Genomic DNA, 24,834 nt, shown 5'->3' with positions numbered 1-24,834 from the left:
GGGTTTTTTTTTATTTTTTTTTTAAGGATCGCTTGTTGGGTTTTTAGAAACATTCATCGCTTGTTTGGTACCGCTTATTGTTCAGGTTAGTGTTTCTTTATTTCTTGATCATATTGATTTAAAAGGAAAAATAAGATTTCATATTATAAATTGGTTAGGTTTAGTTGGTTAGTCAATGCAAAATATTTATTGTAATATTTTAATATGATTTAACTAATTTTTAATTAAAAATTTAAAACCCTATAATATTAGTTTTATTTTTATTTTAATAGGATTTAACTTTTTTTAATTAATAAATGAAATGTATTATTAAAAACAGTAAAATAATAAGTAAACTATGTTTTTTGAAAGTGTTAAATAAAATAGTATAAAAGAAGGGTAAATTTGAAATTAAAGGTATTTCCCTCAAAACTCAAGCCGTAAATTCTTCAAAGCCGTAAATTCTCTCACTTTCTTTCTACCTAAAACCCTAATCGCTATTTCCCTTCAAACTCGAGCCGTAATTTCTTCAAAACCGTAATTTTTAATTAAAGGTAAATTGCGATCGATTAAAATTTGTGCTACTACTAGTAATCGATTATGATATTATGACTAAATTTTTGTGAAATAATTAAATGATTTCTTATTTGTGAAAGAATTAAATCGATTATGATATTATGGCTAGAATAGTTATTTTGGTTGTTTGAATTTAGCATGTGAATGTATCAAAATATATGAAGCACGGATACGTACACGACACAAACAACACTGACACGAACAACACTGATACGCCGAAACCGTTAATAATTTGAGAAAATCACATAATTCAGAGGAATTATATGCGTCAGTGTCGTGTCGGTGTCGGATACGACGACTCGTGTCCGACACAGGGACACGCCTAATCCGAGGCTTCATATATCAAAATTGAAAATACATCAAACATCTCTTTTGCATGTAATTTGATCTGATGGACTAAATTGAGAATAATAAGAAGACACATTTAAGGACCAAAATGATTATATTGATAGCTCATCACACATTCATGTGTCAATATGGCCGTTTATGCTTAAATTTATAAGGTCCTGCTTACTTGTGCCCTAAAGACATACACGTTAAGAAACTAAAAAAGGAAATAAGAAATAAACAGGAAATATGTTTGTCTGGATTTTCTCTAATGTTTCTTGATTATGTTTTTGGTTTCACAGTTAGAAGATGCAAATACCAACAGATTTTCAACCACATTTCTCGTATATCCAACGGAAGAGAGCATTTGATGAATTAAGCAATCGATATCTAATAAAACAAAGAGGGTTCTCCACAAACTGGCGTGATCGTCTTCAAGTGATACACAGCCGCAATTGGATGAGAAATGAAATGCAAGTGATTTTAGTTTCACATTAAAAGTGGTTGCATTTAATTTGAACGTTTACTCTGATTTAGTTGAGACTTTACTAACAAATAGTTTTATTTCCTTTCAGTTCAAAATTGATCCAGTTTGCAGTTAATGCAATTAATAATGAGAAAATTGCAACTGTTCTGGAATGGAAGCTATTTGTGTCTGCTGATTCAAAGGTTTGTTAATAACATTTCAGACATTAATATATTTGGCAGGAAGCTATTGTATGTTGTTAATTAAGCTCAATTGTTTTTCTGCATATTTGGCAGGAAGCATATATGAACCTGGAGACATTGAATAAACGTGTGGCAGCTCGACTGGATGATGCAATCTCTTTTGCCAATGCTTATTATGGCATGCCGGAAGCGGGACTATCTCATGAGCTGCCTCCTTTGCCCGAATCAATCCCCACATTTTCTGATACGGATGTGCTTTATAACGTAACTGTTTCTGGTGGTGGAAGCTATGTTCCTCAACAACATGCACATAATTGTACGTTAAAATTAGATTCTGATTTCTTTTCAAGTTTCAATCATTATTTGTGGAATATTGATTTCGTCTTTGCCACTATATTATGACTTTGTGTTTCCTGTTTTAATTTTGCAGTGGAGATTGATATGACAATGCCAAAACCTGAAGAATTTTCCAACGATTTTCCTGATATCTGGTCTTGTATAGACTTCAATGATTTCTTCAATGAATGTCAATCACAGAAGTTAGATATTCAGGATAATCTTGCTCATGATATCAACAACAAAAGACGGAAAATAGAGTCTGCTTGTGATGTCTCTATTCAACATAAGGATGTTATTATTATTGATGATGATGATGATGATGATGACAAAGGGGCAGATGATCTTGAAAGACATGGCATGACAGACAAAACCAATCATAATCCAATGGAAATTGACATTGGAGCGAATGACTATATTCATGCCGTCATAAGCCAAGTTCCAATTCCTATTGATGTAGAGAAAAAAGAAGACAGAATTGGATTCAACAAGGAGGGGACAGATGCCGATCAAGTAAATGAACTGATAATCAAGAAGATTGATACCGATCAAGTAAATGATGCCGTCATAAGCCAGGTTCCAATTCCTACTGATGTAGAGCAAAAAGAAGACAGAATTGGATTCAACCAGGAGAGGACAGATGCCGATCAAGTGAATGATGCTGTTTCCTTGATTGATATGTTCATACATGATCAAATAACCGAACATATTACAAGTCTGAAAAAGCAATCTGTTCAGGTTAGTACACCACCTTCCTGTGTTTTCAATTACATTGTATAAGCCTAATGAGGATAGACTAGTATGGACACCCGTGCCAAGCACGGGCTAGAATTTCGTCATAATTAAAACATTGGATGAAGATGTATTATTCTCATTTATGTGGTTGCTCTATGTCTAATGAGTAGATTAACACCAGTGCTGGCTCTTTCCATAAAGTCCAATGATGATATTATAGCTTTAACCTGAAGTTGACACTTTTTTTAACACAGAGTACAATTGCGGGCGACAACGACACATGCCAACTATGTGCAAAGAATGAACTTCCCTTTTCACCCGTACCAATCTGTTGTTCACATTGTGGCAAATGCATCAATCGAAATGCTAACTATTTCGGTAAAAAAGGAGAAGAATTTGATCCAGAGTGTTGCTTTTGCTCTGATTGCCATAAGATGTCTAAAGACAAGTGCATCACATTCAACGGGACATCTGTTTCAAAGACACTTCTTGAAAAAATGAAAAATGATGAAATAATTAATGAACCTGTAAGTTTTATTACCCTTTAATATATAATTCAGTTTGATATAGAGAAATTCAAACTAACTCTTTATAACTGTTGTTTCTTCTAGTGGGTTCAATGCAATACTTGCAAAGGATGGCAGCATCAAATATGTGCACTCTATAACAAAGATTTGGACTGCAATTCTGAGTATACATGTCCTTTATGCCGCATAAACGAGATTAAAAATGGAATGCAAATCCCCTTAAAAGATATTTGGACTGCTTTTGGCGCTAAGGACCTGCCGAAAACCGTTCTTAGTGACCATATAGAGAAAAGACTTTTTGAGCGCCTAATGCAAGAGAGAGAAGAAAGGCAGAAAATTCAAGGGAACGAAAATCTTGACGAGGTAAGATTAAGCAAACTATACATTTAAAATGGTTGAATACTGTACGGAAATATATTATTATTTCAGCTTTAGCATCTCAGTAAATCTTTATTTCTTAATACTATTGTCTGATTTGTCACGCATGACTCCAAAACTGTAGGTTAAAGTTGCGGAAAGTCTCACTGTTAGAGAAGTGATATCTGTTGACAAACAACTGACAGTGAAGAAGCAGTTTCGGGACATCATTCCAGAGGAGAATTACCCTGCTGAATTCTCTTATAGATCAAGAGTAAGTCTAAAGTGATTAACGGATTAGCTTTCTCTGTGTCTATTCTATTTCAGATTAAATAACAGAATTTCCTGTGGTTTCAGGTCATTCTTCTATTTCAGAAGATTGAAGGAGCAGATGTATGCATATTTGCAATGTATGTCCAGGAGTATGGCTCGGAATGTAGTGATCCCAATCAACGATGTGTATATATTTCATACCTCGATTCTGTCAATCATTTTACACCTCGAAGACAGACTACAAGCGGAGAAGCTCTTCGCACAGTTGTTTACCATGAGATATTGGTAATTTGATTTTAAGAATTGTTGCTAATTGTTTTCCATGAGATATCGGTCTATGTATTTACGCTTTATTTTTTCTATCATCAGATCGGGTACCTTGACTTCTGTAAGAAACGAGGTTTTGCAACTTGCTACATTCATGCATGTGCTCCTAAGAAAAAAGGGGATGATTACATTCTAAATTGCCATCCGAAAACTCAGAAGACGCCGAAGGATGATAAGCTACGGAAGTGGTCAGTCCCCCTCCTTTTTTCCCTCGCTATGTATCCATTGAATTTTCATGAGCATGTGTATCCATTGAGTATTTATATTATTTGTTTATGCAGGTATCTTTCAATGCTAACAAAGGCCACTAAAGAAAATGTAGTTGTTGGTTTAACCAACATGTATGATCATTTCTTTGTTTCTACTGAAACACGGCACTCCAAGGTAACAACAGCTCGTCTTCCGTACTTTGATGGAGACTGCTGGTCTGCTGCTGCTATGGATCAAGCCGTGATCATTGAAAAAGAGTGTGGAGGCGACTATGGAAATGCATTGAAGAAAGCACTGAAAAGTAGATCTTTAAAGGCCATGGGATACGTCAGTCCTCCCAAAGGAAAAGCAAAAGACATTCTGGTGATGGAAAAGGTATGTCAATCTTCTATATTATAAGTTTGAATTGGTTATTAGTAAATTGGATTCCCTACTGTATTAACGCATTCAGGACATCAGCGACTCTCGATTTTACGGTCCAAAAAAAATTTAACTCTAAAATTTTAAAAACAAAACATAAATCAATTCCCCGAATGAGTGATTTTAAAAAATGCATACTTGACTTGATTGGACCAATGCAGTAGAGCCAAATCTTGCTATTAGAAGCAAAGATTGTTAAACAGTAGAAGCAAAGGTTAAATCAAGTTCATGATTTAAGATGTTAACAATTTTGCATTCATAAGGCTGTGAAGTGTTTAGTTTTTAATTCCAAACTGATATGCTATTTATCCAATGAGATATATATGCTTTTATATTCAAGTGAATATGTTACATTATATGTCCGTGTAATTTGACCTTTCTTCCTTTTCTTTTTCAATCAGCTCGGCCAAAGACTATTGCCTATGAAGAAAAACTACATTGTAGCACACTTGCAGGTCTCTGTCGATGATATCCCCTTCAACACTAAAGAGAATGATATCATCCTTGAGAATGCATTATTTGAAAATAGAAGTAACTTTCTGAGCTTCTGCCAGAAGAATCATTTTCAGTTTGACACACTCCGCCACGCCAAGTATTCCTCAATGATGATCCTCTACCATCTAAAGAATACTATTCTGCCGACAGTTTGAAAAGGATGTGATAATTGTTGTCCAGAATATAAGGAGAGAAATGCTGATTGCCGTCAACACAAGTTGAATCAAGACGAGTTAAATCAGAAATTGGTTAGTTCTCGGGATTTATTGTTTTCATTACTTGTTTGTTACGGATTGTTCAAAATTTCGCTTTAATAAATTTTATATTCCGTCTTTCCTTGTCACAGCATGCTTACTTGCTGACTTATATTCGATTGCAGTAAACACGCAGACGCGGCTAATATTTTTGGGGTTACTGGAATCCCAGAATTGCTGGAGGTTTTGCAGCATGTGTCTCAACGTCGCTTGCCTAAACCTCAAAGATGCTGTTATCCAAACTGTCTTCAAATTAAAAAGACGTTCACTCATGCCAGCCGGTGCACTACTCGAGCTTCTTGGAGCTGTCTTGTACCACGTTGGATGTATGTACTTTTTTAATTCGTGACATAAAGTCAATTTTTGGGCTATACCAAGCATAAATTTTAAGGGTCATGTTAACTTGTGCCCTAAGGGCACAAGTTAATAATCTAAAAAAAGAATTAAAACATGTGTGTTATATTGAAAAAATAAGTTTTTAACTTTCCAAGACATTGAATGCATAATTTTCAAAAATAAGTTTCTACATTTGACTTCTAAACTTGTGCCTTAAGGGCACAAGTTAACATTTCCCAAATTTTAATCATTTCTGTTTATGTCAAATTTTACAGGTATCTGAAGAATCAAGCTGAATTGATAGCAATATATATATCAAGCAAAATTATATCTCAACGTAGAGTTGCAGTAGTGGGAAGCAACATAATTCAATGAATCTTTGTACACATTATTTATATATAGTGGAATTTTTCGCTGGACTAGGTCCCGTGGTTTTTATTCTCTCACATTGAGAGAAGTTTTCCACGTTAAAAATTTTACGTGTCCTGTTTATAGCTTCTTTTATCTTTTATTATTAAGATGAACACAACCACCAATAACTATAAAAATGGTTCTTCTTTTAAATAAATATGGCTCTTAGGAATGTTAAGAATTTACGAAAGCTAGCATTTGTGAGGTTAATATTTTGAATCCATGTCCTAGGTTATATTTTCCTTGATTTAGAGGTAAGCAATCATAGAAAATTGTACATTTAACTGGCTAAGCTTATTAAAACTTGTAAATTTACTTGTAATTTAATCATGTATACAAGACAAAGTAGTATATTTATTAACTTTGATGAAGTATATAAAATTTGTTAAAGTTTATTTAATCACACTAGTACATACTCTTTAATAAAAGTTTCTAAAAATATTTTTCCAAGTCACAAATATTATTTAAAAATATGTTTGATATCTTTCAAAAATGCATTCGTAATATTTTTTTATTGGAAATTCTGAAAATACATCGTTTACCAGACCACTAAGCCTAGTCAACCTCTAAAAATTTGCAGAGAATTTTATTTAAAATTACTCAGTGCAATTGTGCACTCAAAACCATCAGTAAAAAAATTTCGTTTGTCACATTCAAGTCCTATTCTACCATCATTTTTGATAGTAGAAATTTTGATATACTGAACCATAGGTCTATTCGAAGGTTTCCTACGATACGGCTCCATTAGTGAGCATAGACCAATATGAAAATTTACAATTTTACCCTTTTATTTTCGGACCTCGCTGAAAACAAGATTTTTTTGAAAACTAAAGCGATTAAATTAAAAGGGAACTTCTACGGTACACCTCACAAATTGAGGTGTACCGGTACGCTTACTTCATAAATTTATGAATTAACTATCATCTTTATGAAATAAATAGCTATTTGTCAATATTTATATTTTAGAAAATAACATTTCAATGTTTATAAGAATCATATTAAATTATTAACATTTTCTCATAAAAAATAATGAATTATTCTTTGTAATGAGTAGTAAAAATTCAAAAAAAATAAATTTTATTTCGTGGACACTTTTGGTAAATAAGATTTAATTATTATGATTGTCAATAATAAAAATAATTCTTTTTCTTCAAAAAAAACAACTCATGTAATTATTAATTTAACAATTTGGTGTACCGGTACACTCAAATTTTTAGGTGTACCATAAAATTTGCCAAATTAAAATAGATATAACTGTTTATTTTTTTTTTTAACAAAACAGATTAAAAAACTACATTTAAAGCACAAGGTGTGCCTAAAAAGAAGCGAAAGAGTATATAATTACAATCCGGCTAAAAACAAAGCCAGAAAAGAAAAGAAAAGAAAACATTATATGGGAGTATAACCCATACAAACCAGAGGATTAGACCACTATGAATTGAGGTCGTAACAAAAGTTAGGAATGTGCGACTTCAACCACCACCAAGAATAAATCTTAATATGATCTAGTAATTTGTCTAATGATAATTCTTTATTGCTAAAAATACGAGCATTACGCTCCATCCAAATACAGCATATACCCGCCAACCAAATCACTTTAATACAAAACTTGATCTCCTTCCTGAACTCATGAAAATCGTCGAATTGCAAGCCGTGCTCTCCTATATCAAAGGGCTGAAACGTTTGAGATTCCCAACCATCTAAAAACACAATGCCAATACTACCAAAAAAATCACAGCCAAGAAAAAGGTGATTAATAGATTCCTCCTTACCACAACCTCCAGAACATACCAACGATCCTGCAGGCAACACTCCACGACAAACTAAATTATTCTTTGCTGAAATCCTTTTATTAAAAATTCTCCAAGCAAATAATGAAACTTTCAGAGGCACATCTTTGTTCCAGATTATGTCTACATGAATATCATGATGAGGTTGTTGGGTATGTGTAATGATATGATAAGCACCTTTTACAGTATACCCCTCATATGTATTATGATACCAAACCCATGTATCCACTGCATTATCCTGCAAAACAATGTTATCTAGAAGACAAATACAGTACTAGTGCAACTTCTCTTCCTTCCCAAGCAAACAAACAAACTCTTTCTCCACCATGGCCACCCTTGCCCATCAACCCCCCCACCTTGCCATTGCATCTCAGATATAGTAACACTACTATTAACACTTAAATCAAACTACCGCCTAAATCTAGCCCACAAGCACCTATCATCAAACCAAGGATCACACCAAAAGGATGTGATCTCCCCATTGTCAACTAAGCGCTCCACCCTTTCCTTAAACCAACTCTCCTCACCACCTTCCACTTCCTCATTGATAACACACAAATCCTTCCACGAAACTAACATATGTATCCCTCGTCTCCTAACAACACCCTCCTCAACCCCATATTTAGACACGACTTTAAACCACAACCCACCTTGATGAACATACAACCTCCAACACCACATTAAACTCCCTAAGCTTTCTAACCCCCAAGCCACCAAGTTCCTTAGTAGAACAAACTTTATCCAATCAATCTAAGCTATAAGTGTTTAATATATATATATATATCCCCTCATCCCTAAAAAAAATGTAGTGGACATTTTTTTCTCGACAAAAAAATGCATATTCTCACTAAAAAAATATATTATTTTGCTCCAAACAAATTTATTTTCTTAAAAAAAATTCTAAAAGAAATACTTTTCTTCTAAAAAACAATATTTATTTTTTAAAAATATAATATTTGGTTTTACAAAAGGTTGGAAAACTGAGTTGGACCAAAAGTTGGTCCTCAATAGGGCCCATTAATAAAACAAAAAGATTAAAGTTGCGGGCTATCACAAATTTACTTAAGAGGAAACCAAGAAATATGGGACTATTACTTTTCCCACCCTATTACCTTCTCGCGCGCCTTTTTTTTTTTTTTTTTTACAAATTTACCCATGTGATTTCGGATTTTATAAGTGGTTATCCATGTTACAAGGAGGTTAAGAAAAAAGAAAGGAACACACCCAATTTTTTTTTTGAGGTTTTCAGATTATAGAATCCGAATTTTTGAAAAACTCATTTTTCCCACCCCCCATCCCACCCCAAAACAAAGGTAAAACACATTTTGAATTTTAATATCCGAGGGGTATTTTTAGAAAAAAATAGGGCGCGTGAGAAACACATATGTTGGGAAAAGTAATAGTCAAAGTACGGGGCTTTATAGTAGTCTTAATGAAGTGGGATTATCAATTTGAGGTTTTTTTTGACAACTCTAAACCTAACACAAACCCTTCCTCAGATAAAACCCTTATAAATGTGTTGAGATGCGGTCACTTTGACAATTGCAAAAAAGCTTGCGGCGCCGTTTCTCTGAAATTTTATCTCCCTAGGTATACCTGTTATCTTGCATTTATAGAGAATTGGTAATCTGATCTTTCATTAAATGGATTGAATTGAACTTGGTTTTGTGAATCAAATCAAACTTTTTGAAAAATGCTCAAGAACACATAATTTTCCGAAATTCATTTTTCTTAAGGGAAAAGGATAGGGTTAAGGATGTTTAATGTAACCATGATTTATAAAATAGATTTGAATGACATTCATGAGCTTTAACTTGGTTTTGCTTTGAAAAATTGAATTCTTTTGAAAAATGATAAAGTCAGACGAACTTCGGTGAATTTTGGAATTAATTAGAATTGACCTATGATGTGTATATGCATATGCTATTGTGATCATATGTGAGTAGTGTATATGCTTTTTTGAGGTGTTTGAACATGTTTACCTTAATTTGTTGAATTACTTAGAAAATATTGAAAGTTAAGAAAATAGACAAACTTTGTAAAAATGGTGTTTTATAGTTGAATGACTTGTAATTGACTTTGTATTCATGATGATATGATAGAATAAGAATGAAGAAATGGTTATTAGGTGTTTGATATGTTGTTTATCATGATTTGGCTATATGACGCCTTTGATGTGAAATTGTGATTTATGAGACGGTTGTGTTTTACTTATGGTGAATGAATGTTGATGTGGAATATATTTATGACTCTTGTGAATATGACTTGTTGAAATGTATGGATGTAAATATTTGATGATGCAATGGTGGGTTCTTGGTGGGAATATTATGTTGGAACAAAATGTGTTTAACAATAAACCTTTGAGAGTTTTGATGATAACAAGGTATTAAAAATTGACAATTGGACTAGGTAATATTTGTTCAAGTGTACAGGATCATAGTTAAAAATTTACATCACTTAAAGGTTCTGAAGAACAAATGAGAGCTAAGGAATCAAGGACAGGAAGCTTTAAAGCATCTGAAGAGAAGTGCTCCTGAAGACCAAAAGTGCTCCTGAAGAATGATGACGTCATCAGAAGCTGAAATTCATCAGAAGCTGAAAGTCATCAGAAGCTGAAGTTCATCAGAAGCAAGTAGTTCAGAAGCAACTTCATCAGAAGCTGAAGCTCATCAAAAGCTGATAATCACCACAAGCTGAAGATTCAAGAATTAACACTTCAAAAGCTGTCCATTGGATTCGAAAGAAATGCAGAAGACTAGTGGAACGTTACAACGATCATTTTGGTGAAGATTTGAAGGCATTGGAAGCTTATCTTCAAAGAGCGTTGACATTGTACTTTGTACGAACTGTTCAACCGCCTTCTCCACTACTCTGTTTTGTGTCCACGCTACAAGACAAGAAAACAGCTCCAGAATAACAGCTATGCCTGCAAAGATGTTCCTTAACAATGGGAATGGATTTCAAATTGGTTCTTCATAGGACAACAACTAAATCAGGCAAAAGATCATTGGTGATTGATCAAACTTCAACAACGACTCTTTTGATGTGCTGGCAATTTCACAGCGCGTCTCTTTCACACCTCTATATAAAGGAGTGAAGACTTAGAGATTTGGTAATGCTGAACGAAAGACTCTCAATATTCTTACAAGTGCCAAACCTCTACTGAAATTGTTCTGCATTCACTTAGAATTTCTGTTTCTCAAAGTCTTATTATAGAAATTCTTAAGTCTTAGAGTCTTATCTGATTTGTATTGTGAGCACCTCTGATTGTATATCAAGTGTTCAACTTCAAACATTTTTCTTTGTAATCTTGTTTGTTTAGAAGTCTCTTGCAGTTGTGCTTGAGCATAGAAGTCTCTTGATTGTGTTCTTGAGCATAGGAAGACTCTTGCAAAGTGTGCTTGAGCAAAGGAAGTCTCTTGCTGTGTGCTTGAGCAATTGTAATCAGATATTACTTTTTAGTGAACTCTCCTTGGAAGTGCAAGGGGGACAAGACTAATTCCGGTTTGTGGAAGGAACCTGTATAATTGCTTTGTGTCTTTCTTCTTCTCTCTTTATTTTTATCCGTTGCATTTAGATATTGATTATCACTTCAGAAGCTGTCTCACTTAGCTTCTGACCAGTGTGTTCAGTTTAGGAGAAACGAAGAATTTTTCAAAACACAATTCAACCTCCCTTCTTGTGTTTTTCTCACCTTCATATTATACGATGGAGGGGTTATATAATATAATGTTGTAATATATCACATTGTCGGGTCTTTGCTTACATGTCCATGCATTCATTGTCATATCGAGTCTTGGTGGGAACATAACTGGATGAAGTTATGTTAATACGTAGTCGGAGGGGATTGCATAGTGGATTCAATAGTGTAAAATTATCTCCGAAATCCTAATGGTACCATATGCATCTAGAGAAGAGTCTAGAACATTGCATGCATTTGATATTTGGTGAAATTATGTCATACTTAACAATGTGATTTGGTGATTATGTGCATTGGTGAATTATATGAATTGTGATTGGTGAATTATATGAATTTGGTGATTTTTGTGATCGATGAATAATGTGAATTGTGTAGAGATGTGCACATGATGATGTTTGTTATCTTTGGTGATGCTTGTACAATTGGTAATTTTACTTTATGATAGTTGCTTTGGGTGATAGTAATGAAGTATTAATTTGGTGCCTCCTTTGATGATGATGATGAAGTAAATAAAATAGTCATAAGGAAGGGGAGGGTTTGAATTGTTACCTTTTAAAAAAATTAACTTGCAACTAAAATTAGTTCTCAAGTGTTTTACTTGGAAATGTTAAGTTAATGAAACAGCTTCAGAACGTTCTGATGTTCTTGCACAGATTTATGCAGAAACTATTTTGATCAAGTAACTGTGTTATGTGTGTATCGTGTATACTGAAATTAAAAGAGTAAAAGGAAGAGAAAGAACACAAAGAGTTATAGTGGTTCATCCAATGTGGGATAGTCCACTCCTCACAATCTTATGAGAGTTTCCACTATGGTGCTTGAGATAACCTCTCAAATCCTACACCTTACAACCTTGTTCACCTGAACAATCACATCACCTGTATTCTCTAAGCCTCAACATGCTTACACTTTTCTTGCTAAGTTACCCACTTAGAATTTTACACCTTTTTGCTCAAACTAACACTTTATTACCCCTAAAGCTAGATGAGACTACAATTTGTTTATGAGTTTGAATGATTGAACTCATACAAAAGAAGAAACAAGAGAGAAGTTTATCTTTTCGAATAAGAGAGAATTGATTTACACTTTTAAAGACTTCTTGGAATCTTTGTGATGATCAATTTTTGCTAAAGCTTCAAAACACTCTTATGTTGTTTTCATGTATGCTTTCCAAAGTTGCAAGTAATGTTGAAGCTTTGATCTCTATTTATAGAGTTCTTGAGCTCTTGTAGCCGTTGGAGGGTGACCAATGGTCTTTTGCCACGTGTCCTGGGCCCACTAACTTTTACTTGCAAATCTAGGTGAACATTCTGACCATTAGAATGTTGTTGTTTTCTTCATCAGAATGTTGATGTTCATCATGTTCTTCATCTGGATTCATCATTTAAGAGTGTATGATGAATTTATGGGTTTGCTCAATGTGTGCCTTATTGTTTTCTGAGCAATATTCATGTGTTATCTCTTTTGCAGAAACATCAGAATGTTGACTGATAAAGTTATCCAAATCTGCTTTGAACAATGTGCAGGAGAGAGAGAGAGAGTAGTGGATCTGCAGCTTCAGGTCCATGCTTCTAGGAGATTTTCTTGATACTGAACAATACCAACAAGAAACGTGTCCATCTCTGATTGATTAGGACAAGATCCCCTTTTTGCTTTGTTTTTTAACCTTCCACACTCTACACTGTTCATAGTATGAAGCATGTGCAGGAATGAACATTCTGACCATCAGAATGTTCCTTTTGTTCTTACTTAGGATGATTTATAAGACTTGCTTTTGATGTAATCAATCCTAATAGTAAAAACATAACTGAAGTGCAGTGAATGTAGCATCTAGGATAATATCCTCTTTGGAATATTCCTAGTACTTCAAGTGTTCATAGTCTTGAATGAACCTTGAAGATCCTTTTTGACATTAGTCTTGTAAATACTTTTATTGCTTTGATTGATCCATTCAGATGTACTTTATTGGATATTTACTCATGTCACGTATGACTTGCATCTATTAGAAAAGTTTTTGATTTATCTAGGTTTGTTTATGAACAACCTTCTGACCTCTTGTTTGAACATTCTAATCAACTCACTGATCAACTTACTGAGCAACATTCTGAACTAACTTTCTGAACTTAGAGTTAGTTCATGAATTCAATATCCTTTGATTTCTTTTATCTTGGTGTGATTTAAACATTGTTCTTGTCTTAGTGAAACACCCAAGAGCACAAGTAAAATACCAAGAAATTAATCAAAGTCCATTAAGTAGTATTTAAGCCTTTTTCCTAATTTTCTCCTTCATTTCTAATTCATTCCTTCCACTCAAAGAACAGAAAAATACTCCCTCACTCTCTTCTCCCTCACGTGTTCCCTCCACCCACCAATCTTAATCCTTAAATCATCATCCAAACCTTGAGAAAATCAACATGCAAGATTGTCAATGCCTTCCTTATGTGAATTAATCAACACATAAAGATTAAAGTCTTTCCCTCCTCACTTTTCCTCTCAGCCGCAGCCACCAAACCTTGGGAAGTTTAAGCTTCTGGTCTTTAGTAGTGTTTGCATGCAAGATGTATTGATTGATTGTGGTTGAATTGGTGTTTAGAATCACTTATTAAAGAAAAGGGTATGAGCTGAAGCTTGAGTCATCGAACTAAAAGGGTTGGGTGCTTGATATTGGAGACTTTAACTTGTGGTTTTATAAGGTTGAAGATTGTGGCACCGATTGAAAGGTTGTCTAAAGGTGAGCTTTCTTAATGTACTTTCATTTTTAGAAGATATGTGGTTAGAGAATGTTGAATATAGTTTTATGCTCTAAATGAGAAATTGTTGTTGATAATCATTGTTGATGGTCTGTTGTTGATGTAAGTAAGATGAGTTGCTGATCAAAATGGATTGTTATGGTTCAAAGTGATTATGCTTGAACCTTGTGATTTATGAGTAGGAATTTGTATGACAATACATGTAATAAACGAGTGATTATTGTCTCTGTGTTGCCCAGACTGGTGTAATTGTGGGATTGTTGGTATCTACGATTAATTCCTTCAATTCGGATATAAGTTTCATATGATTCGGAATAGAAACGAATTCGGAAATCGTGTTCAAAGTTTGATTACGAATGCTGGAATTTGTTACGGGTTTTGAGACATGGCTTCACTAAAATAATAAGAACTATCTCCATGTAACTCTGAATTAAGTGGTTGTTGTTGCTATGGTTAGCTAACGAAATTTGTGACGTTTTGGTACTGGTTTCATGAATTTTGGTCCAGTATTGAAGGCTGGAGATGAGTTTGAATTTTGGAGCCTCATGTGGGATTTGTGATTAAGCCATGGTTAAGTTCACGAGCTTTTGATGATAAAGAGATGGTTGAGGCAGAAGCACAAGTTGTTAAAGATCGGCAGAGATGTTGGTTAAGCTATCTTTAAGTTGCTGGAAGTGATTTTAAGGTGAGTTCTTTAGATAGTTTTCCGACCTTGGGTTTGTGTGTGTGTCCATGTGAGAATCATGATCATGCTAGTTTATGAATTAGAGATATTAGTACCCCTTTGTGCCATGAGTTGCCAAGAAATGTTGTTAGTGTTTGCAATCTTTTCCTAAACTATGAACCCCGCAATGTCAAGTGCCTAGTGTACATTTTTATTGAAGTTTCTAAAAAGGAAATAAGAAGTAAGCAAACATTAACCATTGATCGGCAACACACGGTACACGAGAGTAATATAGCATGTATTACGTTGGGTTAGCATATGAATTCTAAGTATGGGGAACATGTAGAGCCTCGACTTAGATAGTCGAGAAACATCATGTTAGTACGTAACCTAGACATGTAGGCTATGTATGAATAAGTGTAAGCAAGCGATGACTCACCGTTAAACGAGTAGATTACGAACTCGTGGTGATCATTCATGTAAGTTAAGTAAAAGTTTTCATGTATAAACAAGATTATAAGTAAGATGTAGGTGTCGTGTCTTTCCGTTATCCACGTCAAGGGGGATACGAGAGGTTCTCACCAGGGGAACGGAATACGCTCTGCAAGGTAGGCCCACATGTCATTGAGGTAGTCCGATGTACCTTAACTTAGTTTTCATCGGTCAAGTAAGGGATCGTATTCGAGGTTACTCCACCTGATACACTCCGTAAAATGAACCAAGATAACTATGTTTGTTCAACGCTAACCTCTAACTTAATACGAATAAACCATGCATTAAGATTATGATAAGTTATGTTATGACAAGAATATGTGCAAGCTTATGCAATATAACAAGACTATAAAGAACACTGTCGACGATCTTAGTACCTCTCCGATCGTCCAGTCTAGGATCATGTCATGAATAGCTTATGATTAGGTCTTGATACGTTTATCGTAGACGTAGCGGTCTTAGGTTCCCTTGACCATCATGACATGTAATGACATGTAGAATGCAAGACTTATAGCGTATGACACCAAGAACCTATGACGGATCTAGTATGCACGACCGTCTAGGTAAGTATATTCCACACACGCATAATCAACCGACAGGTTGTATTGTAGACACGTGGTAACCCTAGGTTTCCCCCCGAGGTTACCTATAGCCTAGGATTAGGTAGGACTAACTGAGACATTATGTCTCATCCCAATCCTTATTTGTTTCAGATCAGCGGGTTGGTTTAGCAGGATGTAGCAAGCTTGTGGCTGAATGGATAATCAGCAAGGACTCGTTCGTACCCACTGCAGGATGTTCTTATGGATTCAAGAGTGTTTTAATATGCTTTGGATGAGTAATATTGTAGTAATAGTTGTACGAACGCGTATTGTTGTATATAGTTATTCATTCGCAGATTTATTGTTGTAAATTTTAATGTATCCAGTACTAAAGATAATGCACATGCTAAACTTTCTAGAAACGTTTAGTGTGGCCGTTACACTTAATCATTTAAAGTTAATTATCTTTAAAATTAATTAGGGATTTTGCCTCAACAGATGATGATGATTTCCTTGCGTATACTTTGAAATGATGAATTTTATCTGTTGAGTTAATTAGGCAAGAGTTTATATGATCCATATGATTGATGTAAATTAGATGAATTGCGTGTGTTATGTGAAGTATATGCTTTATGTGAGATGAGTGAAGTTGCATGTATGATTATAATTTCTAAATGACGAAGTTGTGTAGTTTAAATATTAAGCTAAATAATGAATGAGGTGATAAATCCTTGTATTGATTTGATGTTATTAAGTGATCTACTTTGTTGATGAATGGAATATGCTTGATGTGCTATGATAGAAGTATGATAACATGATTTGAATTGAATTTGAAGATAATATTCATGTGGAGTTAGTATTCTAAGACTGTTGAGTATGTATTTGTGCTATGCATGAAATCCTTGAATGCTTATGTTTGATTATACTTTAATTGTTGATTGTAATCTAACCCCGAGTGGTCGTTTGATTGACCGCCTGCCTATTCGTATGGATGGGTAGATGGTGTGCATGAGTAGTTTTGCTTTGCTAGGTGAGTTTCTGGAGGCTAACTTTGGAGCTACCTAGTCTTTTATTTCGGAGTCTTAGTGGGTCGGCTCTGATTAGGGTGTCTGTCTGATTATGTTTTATGACTTGTTGAGATTTTTATCACTCAGTATGTTGAGATGAGATTTTATTTGGTTATGTAGTATGACTATGTGACATGACTACTTTGGAGGATTTTATTATCTGTTGTTGAGATATTGTGATATTATTTTCCGCCGTGATATTTTGAAAAAAATTAATCATGCATGTTTGGACTTATAGAAGAAGTAGCTTCTACATCCTTCGTATTATTGTATTATTTGTGTGATTAATCGCTTTAAGGGTTTAGGGTGTTACATGAACACTCTCTTCAACATTTACTCTTTTATTTGTTGAAATTCATGTGTTTCATATTTTGAAAATGGGTTCCATATAAAGTGGTATGATCCACATTAGTTTCACTCAATTAAAGAATGAGTCGTAAAGAGAGTGTTAGAAATATAGTATTCCCAGTATTTAAGCTATAAGAAATTTTTTTTAAAATATAAAATTTTGTCAATCTAATCTCTAAATTAAAATCTTAATAGTATAGACTAAATTGATAGATTTCATATAATTTAAGAATTATTTATTTTTGGGTCAGATATGCTTTCGCCTCTTATAAATTTTCAAAATTTTGTTTTTAGTCCCTACAAAGAAAGTTTAGAGATTCCCCGTTTGGATTGAGCTTATTTTAAGCTTATGAAAAATAGCTTATGCAAATAAATAAGCTTTTATATTAATTCATAAGTTCTTACTAATAAAATTTGTATCTTCATAAGTTATTTTTTCATAAACTACCTTAACAAGCTTATGGACTACTAAAAAAACAAAAATTAGTGAGGGAAATTTAGTGAGGGAAAACATGAAATCCCTCTCAAATTCCGTCACTAAATTTTGCGACCAAGAAATTTATGAGGGATTTTATTTTTTCCGTCACTAATTTCCCTCTCTAATTTTGCTTTTTCTAGTAGTGATAATAAATAAAAACTTATTTATTTGCATAAGTTGTTTTGCATAAGCTCAATCCAAACAGACCTAAATCTGTACATAGTTTACAAACTAAATTGATTATTTTTTTTAAATAAATTTAAATTATTTTCATATAATTCATAAGTTATTTTCATAAGCCATCTCTAATAACCCGTGAAAAATGAAAATAGCTTATAAACATGCAAGTCTTTTCAAACATTTTATGGATTAAGGGAATGTTTGGGCAAACAACTTATTTAAAGCTCATAACACACGTGTTTATGGAATGAAAATTCAAAGACCTGCCCATATTACATGGTCACTTTAAAAAATTAACCCATGATTAATCGCACTGTGAAGTTCACTTTGGCGTAATGAATAAAATATAATTTTGAATAAAAAAATAATTTTACTTTTATCTTTATATAATTATGAATTTAGGTAAAGCCAAATTTTAACCTAAAACCAAGCCTTCCACTATAAAACCCTTATAAATGTTGACTTTGCAATCAGTTTCACAATTACAAAGGGCCAGCGGCGCCGTTTCTCCAAATTTCATCTCTTCCTTCGTCTCCTCTCTTATTATCTTGCATTTGCAGAGATCTGGTAAAGTGATCTTTTATTTTATCTATCCAATTATCACTAGATATTTAAGATCTGTTCGCACGCACATATGTATACTTATTTTTTTGAACAGCGTACACATATAGTTAATGATTGAATTTATTATGATGATAAATTAGGTAGGGATACATCAATTTTTGATTCATTGTACTCAAACAATATATTCATATATGGCGAAACACAAGTCATATGATTCTATAGATGACTAATTGCATCTTTTATTGTTGGGATTTTTCTCCTATTTAATTTTTTATTGTTTTTCCTCTACTAGATCTACAACCGATGCAACAAAGGTCGACTCATTGGCTATCATATCAAGTATTTTCTTCGACGAGTGTAATTTCTTTGATTAAGTATGAGGAGATTCTGCGCTTGTGCTTCTTTCAATGAAGGTAAAAATAGTGGATGCAGGTATCACCTGTTCCATATTTACTATTATTTTTTAGTTAGCTTAAATCTTTTAATTTAAGGTGTCTGTTTTTTTCTATGAATTTGTAGGATTTATCTTTTTAACAATGTTCAGTGAGTGGGTGGATGATAATAATGGTATAATAGTGTTTGTAAAATATTATTCTTTGTGGTGGCCGAAAGCTAAGCAGGTTACTTTTTTTTGGGTACCCAAATGTGGTGGTCAAACCCCCTAATGTGTTTGGGTATCGGTTAGCACAGTTTTGTTATTTCTCATTAGACTGCTTGTATTTTTAGTAGTCTCTTTGGCATGCCTTGTGTTGAAGGGATTGTTGTGGTTTTGTTAATATAATTCATTTTGGTTTGTTAAAAAAAAAAAATTTCCTCAACATGACAAATCTTTTTAATTATTGTGGATGGAACCATTAATATAATATGATAAGTTGTGGACCGTACATTATGTAATTATGTCTCAAAATGTTTCTTTGTTTTGTTAGATCGCTTGATTCTTTGTTATTGTCTTGTGCTAATTGTCATATATATGAAAGAGAGTTTTTTTTATAATTAATATTGATTAGTGAACTTTTTCTCTTAACATTTGATCAATTAAAATTTGTCTAACTATTTTTCTCAAAAGTAAAAATGAATTTATTTCTTGCCCAATACCAACTCCATGTGGTGCAAAAGGTACCACGCAGGGATGAAATAGAATCAATAGAGATTGTCCATGAAAATGAATGGAAGTAACATGTATGGTGCAAAAGGTACCATTGAGTGGTTTATCAATGAATAAATAAATATACCACCAATTGCTTCTTCTGAACCAAATGTCTCCAATATGTCTGTATTATTCATAAGATTTAATAGAAGTTCTCTTGGTTTCAGGTTATTCTTCTGTTTCAGAAAATTGAAGGAGTAGATGTTTGCATTTTTGGAATGTATGTTCAGGAGTTTGGCTCCGAATGCGGCAGTTCGATGTGTATACATATCATATCTTGATTACGTCAAGTATTTTAGGCCTAAAAGAAGGACAAAGAGTGGAGAAGCCCTACGTACCTTCGTTTACCATGAGATATTGGTATTTTTCTTTTAAAATCTATTTCTATGCCAATAGAACTAATAAAATGAATACTTAATCCTTCCATTCTTTCTGCTTATGGTTTTTTTTTCTTTCTTATTTATCATCAGATTGGATATCTTGACTTTTGTAAGGAAAGGGGTTTCTCAACTTGCTACATATGGGCCTGTGCTCCAAAAAAAGGTGATGATTATATACTATATTGCCATCCCAAAGAACAAAAGACTCCGAAGAATGATAAGCTACGCCACTGGTCAGTCTTACTTTCTCCTTATGTGCTCAAGTCCGTCTTAGATACAAAAAGTTGGGAAGACATCAATTGGAAAGACACCAGGGATGAAGAAAAATTGTTTGGTCGGGATTTAAAAGCAATACGGGACAAGGCAAGGAAACTTTTTAAAAAGGAAAGACAAGATCCGAAAATTAGAGACAATATTGGTAAGCGATGGTCAGATGATGAAAACAATGCGCTCAAGTCCTTCTTAGATGCAAAAAGTTGGAAAGACATCAATTGGAAAGACATAAGGGATGAAGAAAAACTGTTTGGTCGGGATTTGAATGTGATTCAGGACAAGGCCAGGAAAATTTTCAATCTCAGACTCAACACCTTCAGGCACAATAAGGTTTCAACCCTTCCTTAACGAATTCACAACATGATTTAAGATTGATTTAATTAGGTTTACCTTTTGAGAATTCAATCCCTTTACCATTGTTCTTGTATATGTTGTAAATCATAGAACCTATTATGCTTCTGTCAATGCCTGATAAAATGATATCTTCAAGAGCAATATCTTGTTTACTTAAGGGTTTTCCTTCACACTTTTCTTGAAGCTTCTGACAAAGAAACTTGAGTTTGTCTTCATAAGTTTTACAAATGAAGTCAAAACCTCTAAGCCCTTCCTCAGATGCTTTCATATCCAATAAAGTCTTTTCTTGTTGTTTCATTAAATCAACATATTTATCTTTTAAATCTTTCAACTCATTGGTTTTGTGTTCAAAGTGTGTGAGGAGCTCTTTAAGTGATTCAATAAGTTCTTTTCTGGGAATTTTAGAGTATACCTCATTTTCATCTTCAGAGTCTGGTTCAGGTTTAACATCTGAAGCCACTGTAGATACTAACCCCACAACCACATTTGATTCATCCTCAGCATCATCCTTATCAGACCCTGACTCATTCTCTAAATCTTCTGAGGTGGCCATCAGACTCTGCTTGATCTGTCTTATGAACTTGTAAGATTTATTAAAAGAGAGTATAGGAGACTATCAAACGTTGTTAAAACAAGTGTCAAATAGAATAGTAAAGGACTTGGGGCGGGCCAAGTCTTCCAAAGACATTCTGGTGATGCAAAAAGTATGTATATCTTCTCTTTTACTTTGTAGTGTTCTTCTACATCCTTTTTTATAGGCCAATGTAAGTTATTTTCATAATTTTGATTAGGTTGGCCAAAATATATTGCCTACAAGAGAAAACTTCCTCGTAGCTCATTTGCGATCTTCATGCATGCACTGCCGTAAAGTGATTGTGTCTGGGAAGCGATGGTTTTTCACTGAATGCGAGAAATTTCAGGATTGTGAAAGGTATGATAACTTGAATACATATTTGAAATGTTTAGCATTGAATGAAATAAAAAAGGATTTTTTTCATTGACTTCCATTTCACATATTTCAGTTGCCATAGTTCTGACAAACACACTTCAAAGAACGGCGAGGTGCATACACTTTGTCAGGTAACCACCTAAACCTGATTTTTTCATATAATTTTCTCATCATTAGGTAATTTCATGCAAAACATTGAATTATGTGCCATTTTCAGGCTGCTGTTGATGATTTCCCCTCCGACACTAAACATAATGATATCGTCCTTGAGAGTGGATTGTTTGAAAATAGGGACAACTTTTTGATATTCTGCCAGAAGTCTCAGTTTCAGTTTGACACACTCCACTGTGCCAAGTATTCCTCCATGATGAACCTCTACCATCTACTCCTCCGTGCCAGAAGTCTCTGTTTCAGTTTCAAAATGAACACCAATTGACTCAAAAGTGTTCAACACCAGTATGTCAATCTCGGAATTAGGAGTCAAATAAGGAAATGGTATGAATTTAATTTTGTTGATTTATTGTTTTCAGTACTAATTTATTCTAGACTAGATTGTTGATCATACTTACTGACTTACACACAAATGGTGAAACTGATGAACATTTTGAAGCATGCATCTCAATACGCTCATTCAAACTGTTCACAGATCAATAAGTTGTTCTCTCATGCCAGTAAGTGCAAAATTCGAATGAATGGGGGCTGCCAACATTGTAAAAAGATATGGTTTATACTAGCTACGCACTCCAGGAATTGCAGAGACTCGGAATGTAGAATACCGCGTTGTAGGTGTGTTACAATTAGAATTCTACACTGCCTAGAGAATTTTGATATTCTACTTTCTGACTTATTCTTTTACTAAACTATGCATAAATTTACTAATCTATGAATACTTATACTTTTATATTGATGTCGATTTTGCAGTGATTTGAAGAAGCATGTAGAACTGAGATCAATGCATTCTGAATCTTGTCGTAGAGCTGAAGTTTTGGAAAGCGACGGAGCAGTCATTGGTCAATGAATCTTTGTGAATATATAGAGTGCACAATAAGTGATTATAAGCAGTCAACGTGCAGCGATCACTTAACAAATTTTATTAGCTTTGATGAAGTATATTAAATTTCGTTGAAGCTTAAGCGTAAACAGTTCGACATAAGTGTGATTTTCATCTTTCCTTTTGTTTATATAAATTTGATTATGTGACATACATAGGTTAGGAATAGTCTTATTATTCAGCCTCTTAAAATAAGAGATTCAATTTTGTGTTGTTGTGAATATATATTCAATGGTTGAGAGCCTAAGCTCCAACTATTCAATTCAAGTCTCATTTTTAGAGACTTGAAATTAGAAAATCAATTTTGTATTGTTGTGAATGTGTATATCAATTTAAATGTTTGAAGTGCCACATTGATAGCATTTCATTCATGTTTGGAGAAAACACAAAGAACAAATCAATGGTAAAAATTCTATGTGTTGCCATAGTTTCATTATTCTTGTGTTTATTCTTTACATTGTATTCCCTTCGTTCCTTTTTAAGTGTCTTTTTAGGGTAAATTTTTCGTTCCTATTTAACTGTCATTTTGGTATTTTAAAGGTATGATTTGTCAATTATACCCTTTGTCAATTACTCTTATATTTTTCAATAAAACTGATTAATGCTATATATTTTAAGTGTTTATTTTGTTTCAAAACAAAATTTGTTACTTGTTATCTTCAAATTTAAACTAAATTTTATCTATGATAATGGTTCCATGAAGGGTTAAAATTCTATAAATAAGATGATTAGTACTTGTTAAAAAATTTAAGTGCAAAGTAAAAGAACAGATCTGAGAGAAAAAAAAAATAAAAGACTCCATGAATGCTCAAAAGGAAGAAAGAGTTGAAGATTCATTGGAGGAAAGTTAATTTTTTCTTAGCTTTTGATTATTGTGAAGTTGGAATAAATTTGATATAGTCTTAAAATAATTGAAGAGATATGCACAATATTTAGAAAATTGAAAATTGTTTATTATGAGAGAAAGATAAAGCGCGCAAAAAATAGGAATTTGTTGGAGAAAGAGAGTAGTAACTAACAATTGTTTGTTACATATTAAATTTATTGAAAAGATAATGTGTGTGCAAAAAAATAGGAAACTATTAGTGGATTAAAATGAGGGTATAATAGGAAAAAAAATATGCAAAAATACACTTCGCTATTTTTGTGTTAAAATTCTAAAACGACACTTAAAAAGGAACGGAGGGAGTAGCTTTTTTATATCCATTTCTTTATGATCATAATTTTTGTACAAAATTTAATCATTCAGATCTAAAGTGAAAAACATCTTATTAAATGTTGATATGATATGCCTTTTCAGAGAGATTTCAGCGTACCGGTATTGGAATTTGTATTCGTGACGAGTCCGTCATATTTGTTTTAGCTAAAGTGCTGATGTTTTGTCAAATATATCCAGTTGCTATTTGTGAAGCTTTAGGTGTCTATCATGTTATTCAATGGTTGCAAGATATGCGTTTTGACAATATAGACTTCGAGCTTGATTCTAAAATAACGAGAGATGCTTTCCATTCCCGCACGGTGGATGTCATAGAATTTTGAACTATTATTTGGTGCGTGTCAAAATCTATTCTCCTCTTCATTCACAAACTCAAGGGTCGAGTTTTTCCGGAGACAAACGAATGCGGCGGCTCATACCTTAGCAAGAGAAGCCACATCTTTAACTAGTCCCACTATTTATTATGTTATCCCACATTGTATTGAAACTATTATTATTAATGAAATGCTATAAGCATCTTTCCTTAAAAAAAATGCACTTCTATAAAGTATGATCAACAGTTTTGTTTTATTTTTTTTGGTGGTGACAGTTTTGTTTTATTTAAACATGTATTAATGATTTAAAAAAAGTATGTAATCCACTTTTGTTTTAGTTCTT

At 33.4% G+C, this 24,834-nt stretch overlaps 1 protein-coding gene across 1 annotated transcript; it reads left to right on the top strand.

Moving 5' to 3' along the window:
• The first annotated feature begins 1,191 nt into the window (after positions 1–1,191).
• On the top strand, positions 1,192–23,182 carry LOC146913047 (histone acetyltransferase HAC12-like). The gene is made up of 14 exons (XM_085716295.1): positions 1,192–1,355; positions 1,458–1,551; positions 1,645–1,867; positions 1,982–2,625; positions 2,877–3,149; positions 3,234–3,512; positions 3,652–3,780; positions 3,864–4,064; positions 4,149–4,294; positions 4,388–4,691; positions 21,753–21,892; positions 21,984–22,041; positions 22,128–22,696; positions 22,832–23,182. Exons 1-13 carry the CDS (start codon positions 1,192–1,194, stop codon positions 22,344–22,346), a joined length of 2,874 nt encoding a protein of 957 aa, XP_085572421.1. The 3' UTR covers positions 22,347–22,696; positions 22,832–23,182.
• Positions 23,183–24,834: the final 1,652 nt, after the last annotated feature.

The sequence above is a fragment of the Medicago sativa genome, chromosome 6 (assembly GCF_051527215.1).
Source record: "Medicago sativa cultivar Bolivia chromosome 6, Bolivia_mono, whole genome shotgun sequence".
Lineage (NCBI taxonomy): Eukaryota > Viridiplantae > Streptophyta > Magnoliopsida > Fabales > Fabaceae > Medicago > Medicago sativa.
Note: the sequence above shows the minus strand (reverse complement) of the source record. Positions and strands in the feature narration are given on the sequence as shown.